This window comes from Dipodomys spectabilis, unplaced genomic scaffold (genome assembly GCF_019054845.1).
Source record: "Dipodomys spectabilis isolate Male_0828 unplaced genomic scaffold, ASM1905484v1 ptg000001l, whole genome shotgun sequence".
Lineage (NCBI taxonomy): Eukaryota > Metazoa > Chordata > Mammalia > Rodentia > Heteromyidae > Dipodomys > Dipodomys spectabilis.
In genome coordinates, this window is record NW_024870678.1 from 12,963,662 (window position 1) to 12,981,250 (window position 17,589).

The 17,589-nt window shown below is 39.1% G+C and overlaps 1 protein-coding gene across 1 annotated transcript in view; it reads left to right on the forward strand.

The window, feature by feature from the left end:
• Positions 1-5,220: 5,220 nt before the first annotated feature.
• Clvs2 (clavesin 2) overlaps positions 5,221-17,589 on the forward strand; it is a 55,879-nt gene continuing 43,510 nt past the window's right edge. The window contains exon 1 of the mRNA XM_042670926.1: positions 5,221-5,730. Within this exon, the coding sequence (XP_042526860.1) occupies positions 5,342-5,730 (389 nt within the window). The 5' untranslated portion in view covers positions 5,221-5,341. The remainder of the gene's footprint in view (positions 5,731-17,589) is intronic.

The window sequence follows — 17,589 nt, forward strand, 5'->3', positions numbered from 1 at the left end:
AGGGTGGCCAACATTGAATTTGGCTATGGAGAGCTATGTCACTCAGAAGCAGGGAGAATAAGGAAGGTGCTAACACCATCAAAGAGAAACCTGCCTTCAAGAATCGTCATCCAAGGGCTCTCTATGGGCTTATGGAACAAAGTTCTCACATGTACTATTGTGGAAATAGTAGAGAAAATCTATTTAGAAAGGTCATGGGAAACAGATTTTAAAAGGGTTTTAAAAGGATACAATTTGGGATTTTATTTAAATTTTTACCTATCTGACCATCTGAAACTATAAACTATAGCAGTGTAATGTTCAAATGATATTTTTAGGGAAAAACCCCGATATTTCAAATAATTTGTCTGCCATATGTTTTATAATATTAAGTTAAATAAGAAGCAGAGATGATTGGGGCTGGTAAGGTGGCTCAGTGTCAGAGTGCTTGCTTTGCATGCATGAGGCCCTGGGTCTGATTCTTTACTACCACATAAGCAGAAAAAGCTGGAAGTGGTGCTGTGGTTCAAGTGGTAGAGCGCTAGCCTTGGGCTGAAGAGCTGAGGGGCAGAGCCCAGCCCAAAAGTTCAGGCCACACGACCAGACCTGCCCCCCACCAAAAAAAAAAAAAAAAAAGAGAAGAGAGGGCTTATAGTGTGAGTTGTTGAGAAACATTTGTTGAAATAACACATGGAGGAGCAAAGGACTGAAACTCCATTTACATTTTTTCTTTCTTTTGTTTGAGACACGTTTTCACTGTGTAGACCAAGCTGGCCTTACACTTGGAAGCTTCCTGTCTCTGTCTCCCTTGTGCTGGAATTACAGCATGTACCACCATGCAGTGATTCATAACGCAAACAAAATTCCCTCAGAGTACATAGCTTCTATATATCTCTTTTTCAAAGGAGAGGTTCTAGTTACTTAAGTCAGGTAATGATGATTACTTTTCCTTTTGGGCAATGTCATCCTTTCCCTTGCTCTCCACAGGTTTTTTCCCTCCACTCCCACCCATACATTGCAGAGCTCATTTCAACATCGTGTCCAATGAGTCCCACTGCTGCATTTGTTCACCCTTTGTCCCTCTGTATCTGTGCCTCCCCTTAAACTCCCAAAGACAACAACAAACAAATAGGACAAAAAGGAAAGAAAACAAAAACAGTGAAAAAGAAAGGGAAGCTCTTGGTTTCATTTTTTTGGAATTCATTTCGATAAATATTATTTTGTATCATCAGAGGAATTTCTATATATACCTTAATTACAGATTTTTTAAAGATAATTTTAGTCTAAATATGCAGAGATTATGCACTCTACATGAGCGTACAGTCATGACCTAGGCCTTCATAATCAGTTAGCCCTTACTAAATGTCCCGTAACTCTATTCATGGAGAGTGCTCTACACAATTGTGTCGTTTTGTTTTGTTTTGTTTGTCATGGGGCTTGAACTCTGGGCCTGGGCTCTGTCCCTGAGCTCTTCAGCTCAAAGCTAGCGCTCTACCATTTGAGCTACAGTGCCACTTCCGATTTTCTGGTGGCTTATTGGAGATAAGAGTCTCATGGACTTTCCTCACTGGGCTGGCTTCGAACTTCTAGCCTCAGACCTCAGTCTCCTGAGTAGCTATGATTACAGGTATGATCCATCGGCATCAGGTCACAACTTTGAATTTTTTTTATTGTACCTTTCTTATAGTTAAATACACAAATATGTATCATTGTGTTGGTCAGCATATTTTTGTGCAGTAATATATGTACAGTATATTTGCAGCCCAGGAGCAGTTGGCTATATAAGGTAACCTCCATGTGTACTGTGCTATGCCACCTGCACAGGTTTTGTCCCAGTGACAGGATCAGCTCACAACACAATCCTCATATAGTATTTTTAGTAGTAAGGAGTTAATACGACATAGAGAAAAAGCTGCAGCGATAATAAATTAGTAAATAATAGAGTAGATCTAATGAAGACTCAGATATTGAAAGGTTTTTATTTTTGTTGTTGTTTTAGTACAGAGATTTGAACTTATAGCTTCATATTTGCTAAGAAATTTACACTACCATTTTATCCACAATTCTAGACCTTGAGATATTAAAGACTAAATTATCAAGCTTCTTACAACCTAAGGAATGTTTATCTATATGTCTCTGTATGTATCCATTACAAATATCAGAGTGAAAAAAATCACAGTAATTAAAGTTAAAAATTCAATAAAGTGAGAGCCAAAAGAGAAAACAGCATATTAGGAAGAGATGAAGAGAAATTTAATCAACTTAAAACAGGTTTGAGAGAACAAAAGATAGAAAAAGAAAATGATAGAAAATTTAGAATCAGGGGCTGGGAAGGTGGCTCAGTGGTAGAGCGCTTGCCTTGCATGCCTGAGGCCCTGGGTTCAATTCCTCAGCACTACATAAGCAAAAAGAAAAAAGCCAGAAGTGGCGCTCTGGCTCAAGTGGTAGAGCGCTAGCCTTGAGCTGAAGAGCTGAGAAATAGCACCCAGGCCCAGAGTTCAGGCCCCACAACTGTGCCCCCCTCCCCAAAAAAAGAAAATTTAGAATCATACATATTACATCAAATGGAAAGATGAAGGGCCTACTATATATGTATAGCTGGAATTCTAGAAGTAATGAAAGAAGTGGGGCAATACTGTTGAGAATCATGGTTGTCCGTGTGTGTGCACACTCGTGTGTGTGCATGTGTGTGACTTACTCTTTTTCTGGTCTCTACGTTATTCTGCGTTAATTTACCTTAAAAATGGTGTAGGCCTGCCACACAACAACAACAACAACAAAAGGTTGTGTCTGTTATTTGAAGGTCTAACGGTCTAATGGTCGTCAGTGCATGGCAACATTCTTTCAACTGTCCAGAGCACCCTCTTCACATAATCTAGCACTGTGCAGCACTTACAGTGGGGTGTTGACTGGAACTCAAGACCCTTTCTTTCTTACAGCTAGTCGTCTTTCATACTATGTTCCTTAATGCATGTTGTGCTTTAAAGTAGAAAAAAAAAAACAAAAAAAAAACATGTCCCTTCCCCATTTCCAGTGACCATAAATTCAGGCTCTTCTTTATTTATGGTGTTTCCAGTATATAGCTGCATAAAACTGAGAAGAATATATATATATATATCTTCAGAATTGCATATTTTAAGATGAGAAATGTGTCCTGCCTATTTTTTTTTTCATTTGACAATAACTTTTCTTTTGCCCTGGTTCACTTGTTCATCCTCTTCCATGGGTATCCTCTTCACAGGGAGATTTATGATTGAGAAACTATTCATATAAGTTCCTCCAGAGGCTAGCTTCATCATCAACAATGTGCTGGGACCACTCACTCCACTCTTGTCTAAAATTAAACATCTGTGCTTGTAACGAAGGCAGAAAGTACGACATGTTTCCGTATGTCTCCCACCTCCGAATTACCTCCTACGGAAACCAGAAAACGCATCAGTGCGAATTAGCACCGGATTCAGAGCTACTCCAGGCCACTGGGGGGGAGGGGGGGTGTCTTGTCACACAAAGGGTGAGCGAGGGGCGTGGGGGAGATGGAGGGGTGGGTACCCCAGCCTGGCCGCAGGAGAAGCCCCTTTCAGCAGTTTGCTGGGGGAGAGTAGGGACCCAGAGCGGGCTAAACTTGGAAATTGGGATATTTGAATGCCACCAGCATTGCAACCCTGCCCCAGAGCTGCTGGGAGAGGAGGAACGGAGTGCGTGCGCGAGAGCGGGGAGCTTACGTTGCAGCGATCTGGGCTGGGATAATTAGAGGAGACTTGGGCTGCGTCGGGTCCTCTTTTAGCAGCAGCAGCAGCAGCAGCAGCAGCAGCAGCAGCAGCCGGGGAGTCGCAGCCGCAGCCCAAGGGGCGCACAGAACTCGGGAGCTCCGGAGCGCACGGGGCGGGGGAGGCCGCGCCCACCGCCCGCGCTGGGGGCGCACAAAGGCACGGGCGGCTGCTCCAGGGGCCCTCTCCATCCTGGCGTTCGGGTCCCCTCCCACCCTCTCTTCTCTCCCGAAGACGGAATGGCAGGGCCGGGAGAGGACCTGGGACGCTGGTGAGCCTAGCTCCGTGGGGCTCCCAGGCTGGATGTGAGATCAGCCCCCACCCCCACCCGCTCTAGCTGCCCTCGGAGGATGTGGTCCAGGCTGCTCCCCAGCGAGTCTTCGGCCCGGGCCGCCCCTGCCGCCGCTTCTCTCGGCTCGCTCCAGCCCACCCAGCGGAGTTGATGCTGCTGTCGCCCCCGCCGCCGCCAAAGCCAGGGCTGATGGATGCCAGGGAGTGCCGCATTGCTTAGCGTCCCCGCCTCCGGGTTTGCTGGTAGGACCAGGTTGCTCTTTCTTCTTTCTTGCTTTAGGGGTTATAGAAAAGATATAGATATTTAATTTTAATATAGCTAAATAATATGTCATTCTCCACAACTCCCTCCACCGCCCCTCCTTCTCATTTTTGATACGTACATCTCCAGAGAGCCATCCTCTCATCCCCGCCCTGACGCCCACCCCCGCCACAAGTCCCTTGAAATAAAGAGAGAGAGCAAGGCAGAAGTTGGGGGTGGGGGTAGGGGTGCCCACCTGAGTGCCACCGACACCCCAAACCTTGCTGATGTCTTAGGAGATCAGGGTGTATCTAAGAGGGGTGAAGGGAAGGCGGACTGCCTGCAAAATCGATCCTAATTTTATCAGGAATCTTAAGTAAATCCTACAAAGATATCTTTTAAAAATAGCATCTATGAATAAATAAGAGAGAGAGAGAGAGAAAGGGAGGGAGGGAGAGGGATAGAATAAGCCTCTCTCTCTCTCTCTCTCTCTCTCTCTCTCTCAGATGCTCCCCGCCCTGGAGCTCAGCGGTGAAGAGCCACCTTATTATTAATCAGAATTCTTCTCCTTATCCCTGGCAGGCGCCTCGTTCAGCCAGGGACCGCCGCAGAACCCAAAGCGCTGGGGCTGAGATGTGCGTGGGGGTTGTTTTTGTTACATCTTGGAAGACAGGAAAAGAGGACAGAAGCAAGATCAGAGGTACCCGGGCGAGGTAGGCTTAGAGGTGTTTCGTTTGGAGAGAAAAAGGACCAGAAGAGACAAGGCTTCTTGAACCGACGAGAGATTCACATCTATTTAAAGGAAAGAGAGGAGGGAACAAACGTGGGACGCTGATTTTTAGGGGCTTGGGGTAGAAGTTTCTACCCCCTCAGTGAGCCTGTGAGAAAGCACGAGCAACAGGGTACTTTACTGGAGGTGAAGAGGAAACATTTCTTATAAAGGACAGGGAGCAGGCAGCAAGGAGACCTGGGGCTGGAAGGTGGCCTGGCCAGGGCCAGGTTTGTAGCAGGACAGTCCAGTCCATTGGAGTTTCACAGGGAAAGGCTCAGGAAGCATAGAACAATGACTCACTTACAAGCTGGTCTCTCTCCCGAGACTCTGGAGAAAGCTCGCCTGGAACTCAATGAGAACCCAGACACATTGCACCAGGACATCCAGGAGGTGAGGGATATGGTCATCACCAGGCCGGACATTGGTTTTCTACGCACGGATGATGCTTTCATCTTACGCTTCTTGCGGGCCCGGAAGTTTCATCACTTCGAGGCCTTTCGACTCTTGGCCCAGTACTTTGAGTACAGGCAGCAGAATCTGGACATGTTCAAAAGCTTCAAGGCCACCGATCCTGGCATTAAGCAGGCTCTGAAGGATGGATTTCCTGGGGGCCTGGCCAATCTGGACCATTATGGAAGGAAGATTCTAGTCCTTTTTGCTGCCAACTGGGATCAGAGCAGGTAAATGCTGAATCTAAACTTGTGCTAACGATCTCTCTCTTCCAGGCTTTACTCTGAATATTTCCATAATTTGTGATTTTTGATGAGTTTTTTTTTTCCTTTTCAATTGAGAAACCAGAAGTAAATTGGACCTCTAGGAAGAGAGTGGTCTGTATTTGTACTTTAAAAAACTCTCCTTTCCCACTTAGTTGCTGCTGTAGTTTTAAGTGCTTCCTGAACCACATTATTATGCTGAGTTAAAAAAAAAAGAAAAAAAATCTCTTAACTTCTAAATAAAGATGTCCAACTTTTCACCTCCTGAGGAAGTTAATTGGTATAGCAAAATGTGTAAAGAATGGAGGCAACTTTTCTTTCTCTGAAAGAAATCGTTAAAGTAGGTTCATCATCATCATCATCATCATCATCATCATCATCATCATGGTCATCACCATCACAATCATCATCATCACTCTCCTCCTCTTCCTGCTCCTCCTCTTCCTCCTTTTCCTTCCCCTCCCCCCACTCCTCTTTCCATCTTTAGTACTGGTATTTTCACTGCTTAGAATAACCTAGTGCTCAATCAAGGATAAGTAGTTTTATTGCTTGGGAACTTTTCTGTTTGCGATATGTGGATGAAGGCATACCATATATGTCACTTCAGAGAGAAGGAAGAGTTGTACCTTCTGTCGCCGAGCATGCCTAGCAACATTGAAAATGAAGGCTGACGGGTGTGCTTGTTCTACACCTGTCACTAATCTAAAGAGTATGTTTCTGTCTGATGTGATTTTTCATCTTTTGGAAGGAAGTAGAAAATCTTCAAATAGATCAGCTGTTAGGCTTTTAAGTTCATTTGTTGTTTAGTAGAGGAGAAATTATTTTCTCATTATTACAGAAAAATGTAGACGATGACACTTCTCCTTCCTCAATCAGAATTATTTTCTGAGGATGAAAGACATAAGAAATTAGAAAAGGCTCTTGAGCAAAGGAAGTTCAATTATGCCAAAGTTAAATACACTTATTGTGACTTAAATGAAAGCTACCAAGCTGAGTGTTGTAAGAACTAGTTGTTAAACATCAGTGTATTTTTAGTTCTGTTGATGGTGACTTTGGCTGCATCTGGTTAAATTATCTCTAGAGCAATTAGAAGTGACTTTTACAGTTCCTGAGAGATCTTTACCTTCCCAGATAAGTTTCAGTTATTATGATGTTATACACTGAATTAAAATTTTAGTTTCTTTCTTTTGATTGATCACTTTGCTCCAATAATTCAAGGTAGAGAACTGTGATTTTTTTTTAAAGCTAAATATATAGACAAACTACCACCTTTCTATAATGTTAAGAAACTTGTGGAGAAAATTAACCATTGGGAGGAAAGGGAGTTTCCTTGAAAATATTTTCTTTTTTTTAAAATCAATTAGAAAAGTTCAAAGGACTATGAAATCCAGTTCACTGACCACGTTATGTATGCTCATTTTTCTTGAGAAGTACAATGAAGAGTCATGTGTACTAATGGTTGTTCATATCAAAAATTGAAAATGAAATTGGGCAAAGAACCTGTTATTCCAGATAGATTAGAACTATTTCATTATTGAACTATAATGATAGAAGAACTGTGGAGATTATAAATTAAAATATTTGTCTTGTAGTCTATTGGAGATATCCTTATTCAAGCAGATTTCACTCAGAGATACACACACATAGGTCCGAACTATTTTAGTTTTCTAAAAGTGAATCAATATTCATGCTGATTTATAATCCAGATTGAGATGAAAGTCACAGATACCCTGTTAGGTGAGGTAGTTACTCAGGATATACTAAAAAAATCAAATTTCAGTTGTATATGACATACAATTTATATAAAAGACAGGATATTATGGCTCAAAGCACATGAACACATCTAGGAATTCTGACAGCAAAACTCCTGTGCTTGTTGATATATGCTCATAAAAAATGTAGAAAAACACACAGGTTACTAAAAATAAAACACCTTTCTAGAAATCAATAATGGGGATAGTTATTGAATAGTTTATAGATTTTTTTATAAAACAAAAAATTATAAATATTAAAATTTTGCACATGGAAGTGAGAATTGGAAGTGAGAATTCAGGTCCTATGGATATATATTGTCATGACTTATAAAATAATAACTGAATTTTATTTCTATGGTGGCAAAGGAGCAATTATAATAAAAAAATTATAGGACATGAGTACAAGATGAAAATGTATGTAAGTGATTTAGAGATTGTCTAAATTTCAATTATTTCTTCCCCTTGTATATCAAAACCATAGTTCCTTCCTTCTATCTACCTATCCCATATTCCAAATCCACAAATACCAACTGACAAGGAGCACTGGGTAAACAATTCAGCTGCATTGGCATCCTACGGCAACCTGCACATTTATGATATATGTATAAGAATTTCTGTGGTCTCTGCACTGAAATTAGTAAGATGGTAACCTCCATGGAAGTGCTTGTACATCCCCTGCTCTTCTCAGAGAGAATCCTGTATTTCCACTGCCTAGTGTCAAGGCGTATCTAACGAGCCCTACAGAAATCTCTGCCACTTTCCTGCATTATTGATACCTTGCTATTATTGCTGTTACATATGTATGCTATCAGTTGGGTTCTCTTCTCCTTCTTTTCCTATTTGTCAAGTCTGATAATCCAACCTGCATCACCCAGTCCAAATACCCATGGGTCTCTGGAGAAAAGTCATATTCTTAGACTTGAACAACTTTATTTACAAAGTAGAGTTGTTGCAAAAACACCCACAACAACAAACACCCACAAACAATGGGTTTAAAGCATAAGTGATTACATAAGAAAATTCCAAAAATAAAGTAGAAGAAAATATTCCTTTTTATTTGTAATAAAACTAATATACAAATTCTGAAGCATAAAGGAAAACCATGATTTGAGGAATTTTGATCAAAACAAATTACAAAGTCCTCGGAAACAACCAATCTGTATGATGAAAAGCATGCTACAATATTTATAACAGCACTTGAGCTGCAATAGAAATTTAAGAAGAGTTTAAATTGTATTAAGAGTTACAATGTTGCCGGGCGCTGGTGGCTCACGCCTGTAATCCTAGCTACTCAGGAGGCTGAGATCTGAGGATCGCGGTTCAAAGCCAGCCTGGGCAGAAGAGACCGTGAGACTCCTGTCTCCAATAAACCACCAGAAATCCGGAAGTGGCACTGTAGCTCAAGTGGTAGAGCGCTCGTCTTGAGCTGAAGAGCTGAAGGATAGCACCCAGGCCCAGAGTTCAAGCCCCACGGCCGACCAAAAAAAAAAAAAAAAAAAAAAGAGTTACAATGTTTTGATTATTTTTGGTACTGAGATTTGAACTCCAGGTCTTTGTGCTTGCTCAGCAGATTAGGTGCTCTACCACTAGCACACATTTTTAAAGGAAGCTATTGTTTCGGTAAGTTCTTACATTTTTGCATTTTGTCTGGAACAGCCTCAGACCTCAATCTCAGCTCCCCATCTATGCCTCCTGAATAACTGGATTAAAGGTGTACACCACCAAATTTACTTTGTTCTTTGAGAGACAGCCACCGCTATGGCTTTGAACTGAGATCCTCATGATCTCCATCTCTGAAGTAGCTAGAAGTATAAGCAGGCACTACTGCACCTGAACCAAAAGTTATGCAGTTGTTTTTGTTTTTTTAATTCCAAGCAGGAATTTGTAGGACATTTTTTCCTGCTCTTCAGGACTCTGAAAACAGGAAGGTATATAAAAGGATAAATAGAAATAATACTGTAAGGTTATAAAAATTGGATCATTTCTATAATTTTTATAGAATTCCATGGAATTATAGGAAGACTCAGGTAAAATTTGCAGTACACTCACTTTCTAACTAATCAAAATATGATGGTAATTCTGAAATGTCAAAATGATTTTTACTTTGGCCTATGGTTCTTTAAAAAGGATATAACACAGGCTCAAATGATTTGCTTAAAGTCATTGAGCAGGTGTAACTTGGAAAAGATTCATACAATTTTATCTTTTTCCTTTCGGTTGCCTAACAAAATTTCTGAAAGCAGGTATAAACAGCACAGAATTATAAACAACCTGATAAACTCACTGCATGGCTGGAATGCAGTAGACATGGAGCCCATATTTCCTTCCTCCCTAATTGTTAGTCCACTTGGCTTTATTAGCAGTGTTGGGCTACTGGGCCATGTAGCTAAAAGAGAAATTGTCCCAAGTGAAAAGGAAAGTTTAGAATTAAAGGCGATAGAAGTCAGGTCCAAGGGCAAAAAAGCAAACATTTGTGAAGTTGAAACTCATTAATACAAAATTATTGAGTGTGTTCATAAGTGAAAGAATGTCAAGTGAAATGTAAGGATGATGTTGTATGAGAGTTGGACTCTAAATTGTCAGCCTGCTAGTAGTAGTTTATTTCTCTAGGTTTCATTAGAGTGGTAAAGGTTTCTCTATAGTTTACTGTACCTTATTGGAATCACTTATTTGGAACCTGGTTAATAGTAATCAGGAAACAATAAAATGTAGCAGGAGTCAAAGAGATTCTTAATGATGTGATGATTAGGAGACCAATGACCACCCTGTTGTACCTTTGGCTTGTCATAATGAACATTGATTGTCACCTCACAGAAAGTGACAGTCTCCGTAAGAGGATGAAAACAAATCAGTTAGACACAGTGTCTGCTTGTTCCTTTTGTGTGACTTTTTCAATAAAAAGGAAATATATACATTGGCAAGTATCTGTGGCTTCAGTTTGAATTATGATCGTGCTCTGATTTAACGAAATATTGTGACCATTCTTCAGAATCAAAGATTGTAGCAAAAGCCTACCATTAAAAAAAACAGACTATACAGATTTGCTTTGATGACAGCTATTTAGTTTTTTTTAAAATATAAAATAGATTAAGAATGGATTAAGATAGTTAAGGGAAATTAACCAGATAATTAGGGGGAAGAATTCAAACTATGTAATCTTAAAAAAAAGGAAAAATGTTTTGTTTTGAGTGTCTTAAAAAGACATCTCAGTTTATTAAAATATACTGGAGACATTGTTAGGTGATTGATTCTATGGCTGGATTTTATGTTAAACCTAGCAATGACAAGTGCATTTATTTTGGATTTCTGTCCTAACAGAGCCTCCATAGTGCGAGGAAGCTCTTTGAACAAGTAATCTCAGAACTTCACTGGATTCTACACTCTACTCATAGGCTAGCAATAGGAAAATGAAGGGGGCAAAAAGAAAAATGTCACTGAGAATTGTAGAAACCTCAGAAAAATAGGACAGTCTGAAAACTGGGGCAATTGTGCATTAATTAGTGAAATAATTCTGAAATAATAGCAAACAAGCAAAGAAACAAAGACAAATGATGAAGACTAACCTTCAGTAAGATACCAATTAGTTCTAGCTTGACCAGGCTATTGTCATGTTTCAAACGTGCAACTTGAAGAGAATGAGGGATTTCAGCTTATGACAGTGCCCTGAAAGGTTGACTCAAAAGAAATGTTCAAAAATATTTTAAACTCTGAAACAACAGTAAACCCAGAAGTCATCCTTAATAAACTAATATACTTCCTCCACTTTGGAGAAAAAGATTGGACTTTAACAATTTCAGTCAAGGAAGTTGGTCAATGTACTTTCATAATTAGCAGCATTATTGACAATGAGGTGTGATGAGGTATCAGATACAGCTGCTATGTATTAGATCCTTTAGACATCAAATAGCCAATAGATCCTTTAGACATCAAATAGCCAATGGAGAACTTAATCTTTCTAAATAATTAATTAGCAAAGATGCGACAAATGTTTGAGGAGGCTGTTGTTTATTAGAGCTTGGGTTTCAACGATGAGCTGTGCAGAAGAAACATTGCTTATTTTGTTCACTTAAGTAAGTTTTTAAAAATTATTAGTCTATGTCATTCATTCATTCTAAAACACTTTTGGCTCACAGGGGCAATCCTCTCAGAAGGCTGAGAGAACTGAAGATTGTGATTTGAAGCCAGCTTGGGGAAAAAAAGTCCTTGAGACTCTTTTTGTAAAATTAATTTTTTATTTTATTGTAAAGGTGCTGTACAGAGAGGTTGCAGTTATATGAGTTAGGTAATGAGTACATTTCTTGTTGAACATTGTTACCTACTCCTTTATTGTTCTCCCATTATCTCTTCCTTTCCCTATTCCTCGCACCCCCGCTCCAAGTTGTAAAGTTCATTTCTGATGTAGTGTCTTGTGAGTATCATTGTTGCAATGGGTCATTCGCTGTCCTTCTTTCAGCATTTTGTTATTCTTCTTCCCTTCCTCAAATCAGATAAATGTATAAACAAGGTGGAGGGTACCTGAATCAAAGACAGTGATTCCCAGGGATAAACCAATGAAAAAAGAAAAATGAAATAAAATAAGAGGAAAGAACTCCCCTATGATACAGCAATCCTACTCCTGGGCATTTATCTAAATGATCACAAGCTAGGCCACACTAAAGCTACCAGCACAACTATGTTCATTGCAGCATTGTTTACCATAGCTAAGATATGGGACCAACCCAGATGTCCCTCAATAGATGAATAGATCAAGATATATATCCACAACTGAATTTTATGCTTCTATCAAAAAGAATGGCATTGCCCCTATTGTAAGGAAATGGAAAGATTTGGAAAAAATCATATTAAGTGAAGTAAGTCAGACTCAAAGAAACATAGGCACCATGGTTTCCCTCACTTGTAATAATTAGTATATACCTAGGATATTCCTGGCAGAGAATCATAATAGCTCAATAGCTTTGTACATATGACCATACAAAATAATGTTAATTGAAATGAACTCCAAGACATGGAACAACTGTTTTTTTGTTTTTGTTTTTATTTTTTGGCAGTTGACCTTGTTGTCCTTGAGTCTCTTATCTCCAATTAACAACAACAACAAAAGTTGGAAGTGAATGTGTGGCTCAAGTGATAGAGTGCTAGCCTTGAGTGAAAAGGAAAGAGAGTAGGATTCTGAGTTTAAACTCCAGTACCAGCTCAATAAATAAATAAGAATAAACACTTCAGCATTATGTATCATATCAGTAACTATTTCTCTAGTGATCATATGCTTAGTAAATGAGTCAGTCACTTGGTTTAGTGTACAGCTGCCAACCTAAATCAAAGGGAAAAGAAATATAATTATATAACAAATTAGGCCCTTATAATAAAAATATATTTGGGTTCAAATATCTTGGTTAAATATAAAATTAGAGACAATTGAGACAAAATTAAGGCAGGTTAGGTGTGCAGGCACACAGATACAATTCCATCATTTGGGAGGCTGAGCTAACAGCATAGAAAGTTCTTATATAGCCTAGACTATGTGGTGATTTTGAGACCAGCCTGGTATACACAGTAGAGAGTTTAATTCTTTCCTTCCTTGCTTGAATTAAAATTAAGGAAGAAAGAAAAACCAAGTTTTTTTTTTTTAAGACAGAGACTTTTGTTATCATACTTGTAGAAGATTTTGCCCTGATAACTTGTCTTCCTAGTGTGCTTACATTTTTTCTAGTACAAGTCAGCCTGTTATAGATTATTTTTATTTTTGGCAAGAATAGGTGCTCTTTTTTTGTCCATTTTTAGAGAACCTAATTTTGTTTCTAGATGTTTCATTTCCAGTGATTATCATTTTCCCACTCACCTGTGTTACCACTGCAGTGAAATTAAAGCAAGGGGGAGACAGTTCATCCATGCTCAGTGATAGAAGCCAGCCGATGAACATTTTAGTTATCATTTCCTGCAGAGTTTGTAGATGAGCTGTGTTCCACAATTACTGTCATGAATGTCTTAATGTTTTTCTTCAGCCTGTTCTGTGGTCAGGCTGAAGCATAAGTAGTACAATGTCAGGTGCCATAGTGGTTATTGATCTTCTATCTTCTGACATACATGCCACTGAGAAAAATGCAGTTGAGCTATACATCAAATTCTGTTCCAGGTATGGGGAGAAGATCATAGAACTATTTGATATCAGAAAGGTTTGACTTGTAATGTAGGCTCTCTTCTTTTCTTCCATGGTGATTCAAGGCAAATTCTTTAAATTCTCTCAGACTAGATGCCCTCTGTAGAATAATAGGAACAAAGCTCATTCATCGACTCACAATTATTTCGAGATTAGAATAATACAGTTGAAATTGCTTTGAAAATCATAAACTGTTACACAAATGGAGGTATTATTATCATTACCATTCAGTAATATAAAACACCTAGGTAGGTTCATCAGCTTTAGCACTAATGACACCCTGAAGCATTACAAAGTATAATTCTTCTCCTTTGTTTCTCCCCCAAGTACCTTTCCAACTGAAAGTGCTTTAGACATTAGAAAATGTGGTTTAATGAAAACTGAGGTTTGGGGCAGCCTTAATGAAGAATTTAATAATGGCTGATTGATTTAGTGACAAAGGGAAATGTCTGGCTGTTGTGCTCCTCATTGTAATGCCAGTGTCCCAGTGTTTCCCCTGTCCTGCTGGAAAGGTTGGAAAACAATAGGATATGACCTGTTGTGATCTAAATTGATCTTTGTACTTACTGTAAGTCATGTTACAGCCTGAGAGATGAACTCCAATAGGGACACATGAGTCTGAAAGCCTCTCTCAAAATTGTATGGCCACTGGTAGGAGAAGAAGCTCCTTTGGTCTTCTTAAGTATTTTTGAAAACATATTCAACATTTCATTCATTAAAATACCTTCTTTTTAAAGAGAAAGAAAGCGATCTCCTAGTTGCAGATATTTCCCGTTTACAGTAATGCATGGCAAGACCTCAGTCCCTCTCTTTAGTTTACAACAATTTATCTCTGTTTGGGTGAAATAGGAAGCTTAAATGAATGATGTAACACAGGAATGATAATAAAGTATGGTACTTTGACATCCTTTGCAGGAAGGATGTAAAGAAGTAAAGCATCATCAGTTTGTATCCTTGGGAAATAATTTTATTTCAGCACATACCATTGCATAGCTAAAATGTGTACTATTGGGTAATGAAGAGAAAAAGTGATATTTAGCTAGTGAAATATGATTTATACTAAGCTTACATGTTTTTAGTTATGAGATAAACACACAAACTTAGCAGTCCTAGAATGCGAGCAAGCAGTCAGGATTGACAGAGAGGTTGTTGGAGGTGAAGGTAGTGAAGGATAGAACTTAGAGAAAGAGAGGAGGAACTGTTATCCCCAATAGACTGAAATAAAGAAAGAGGAGAGGAATATACTTGTTAGTTGGGGAATGAGTGTGACAAAGTCTTGGCTTGACAGACTGGAATGAGTCTATATTAGTCTTGTAAAGTAAGAGGTGTGGTTATGAAGAAAATGAGAAGCTTAGTCAGGATCCTGGTGAGTAGTGCTATGCATAGTCTTTTAGAGTACTCATCTCATAATAGGTTAGGAAAGATTAGGAATGATTTCCAAAAGGGCAAGGAGGAGAGAAAGAAAAAGAGTAATGCAGTTGTAGCAGGCAATAAAACTGGTGAGTAAATGCAGATAGAAAGAAAATGGTATCTCCAAAAGTGAGTCTTTGTTAATTGAATAATGAAGGCAGTCCCAGAGGAATATTTCAGGAAACAAAGATTTAGTAAAGTCCTAATAGTTACATAATAGCTGTAAAAATGAGAATATTGCTTAGGAAGGACATTGGATCTGGGCATGCAGATGGTTCATTCACCAGTGTATTGGCTAAAGGTGCTGTATAGGAACGCAGTCACAAGAAACCGAGAAGCCACATTTTGAGAGGTTGAATTGGGATTATTTACTGGACAGCTGGCATCTGCAGATGGACTCTTGTCACAAAGACCTGCAGCCCCTTGAATATATTTAACACTGTTAGAAAACTGAGCCATGAGAACAAGAGAGGAAGAAAGAGTAGACCAACTCCAGCAGAACACCCTGGTGACCAAAGGAGAGCCAGGAGCCAGGAGACAAAGAACATGAGGCATGGTGTAATGTCACCTGAGCTGATCAGGGCCTAAATAGCGTCAGGGTAGGGGTGTGGCTACGGTCACAGGAAACTCAAGAGTCTCCCAAATTCAAGGCACAGGATTGAAAGGTCCAGTAACCTATCATCCAAATATCCACCTCTGCCTCTAGGAATTCAGGCATGCCCATCACATGGGAGTCAAATTTCCCAGCCTCTATCATGAAGACAAGATGGCACCAGTTAATCTCAATTGTCTATCACCACCATGTGGCCAAGATGGCACCAGTTAGACCCAGTATCGTTATTTCAAAGGGTTGAGTCATGACTAGAGGACACTGGGATTCTATGTGAAGAAAACAGCAGAACAAATCAACTTCTATATTTATGTGATTGGAAGAATGAAGAGCAACAAGAGTAAAAAAAAAATTGAGTGTTCAGAAAATAAGAAATAACTCAATGTGGAAAGTTCAGCATGGCATCTGGGAATCAGATACACTAAAGAGTTTCAATAGTAATGATCCTAGCAAATATGTTTGCAGGATCTACTCTAATCTAAAACTATTTAAAACTTTGCATGCATTATTTTTTTGATCATTTCCATTTTTATCTTCACAACAATCCTGTGAAGTTAAGAACACATGTTTGAAACATATAAAAAATAAGAATAGCATATATGATGGTAGGAGGAAGAAAAGTCATATAACTTCAGCAATCTATGAAGTCAGCATTTGAAGTGTTTCCTGTGTGCTAGGCATTGGACTAAATATTTCACATTGTAGTCCATGAGGAAACTATTACCCAAACTTTTTAAAGAGAAAATAGAGATTTAGCAAAGTTCATTATCTTCTTTCAAGTGTAAATGGGATATATATATGTATATAGATATATACATATACATACATATTTATATATAGTTCCCTTTGTGTGTGTGTCTGGTATTGCTCTAAGTTTTACATTAAAAATACATTTTTATCAAGTTCAATAAAAATGCCCCAAATGATTAATTCATGAGCATACATTCTACTTTGCAAGGAAGGATGATTTTATAACTGACAAATTTCAGAAGGGATTAGATGTTTTCCTCTTGATTATACAGTGAATCAGTAGGAGCTATGTTGTCAACATTTTCTCCACCAAATTTTTCCATAACAGCAGCTCTGATTTCTTTCAAAACAAATCATCTACCTGGCCTGGTATCAGTTGTAAAATGATCTGTTGGTGTTGTGATTCCTCCTTCCTATGGGTTGTGCATCATTCTTTCCACAATTCAAGCTTTAGTTAATGCTATTTTGGGAAGCACAATCAAGAGTCAAAAGCTGCAAAAATATGCTAGTTTTTTTTTATTGTGAGAATATCGTACAGAAGAGTTACAATTACATGGGCAAGATAACGGGTACGTTTCTTATCAAGCATTGTTGCCTCCTTTTTGTTTCCCCTTCCCCACCTCCCCCCACCCGAATCTCCCGCCCCCCCCAAAGTTGTAACATTCGTTTTTCAACATAACGTCTTGTATACCTCATTGTTGCAGTGGGTCCACCTGTATCCCTAGTTAAATGATTTGTTTTTGCTCTTCCCCTTCACAAATTATACCAACATCAAATACAGTGAAAGCAGGGGTTATATTTATGCCTTTCTTCCAATGTGCCAAGGAAGAATAGCAATGGAGGAGCTCATCCAGCATGAGTACAAATCCCAAACAAGAACATGTGAAATATCTTACATATTATAGTGACCCCCAATTTGTAAGTTATAGCCATTGAAAATAACTTACAAGAAGAAAATGATAGTAGGCTTCTTCAAGAGATAAAGTCATAGATACAACATTTCTTTGGGAGGTATATTTTATAGACTTTGGTAAAAGCTTCTATTAATAATGTTCTCCTAAGGAGTAGCTTGCTGAGCTGCTAATGGTAATAATATGACGTGTTTGACAACAGGGCTGCGGGAAGTCAGAATGGTGGTGACCTGC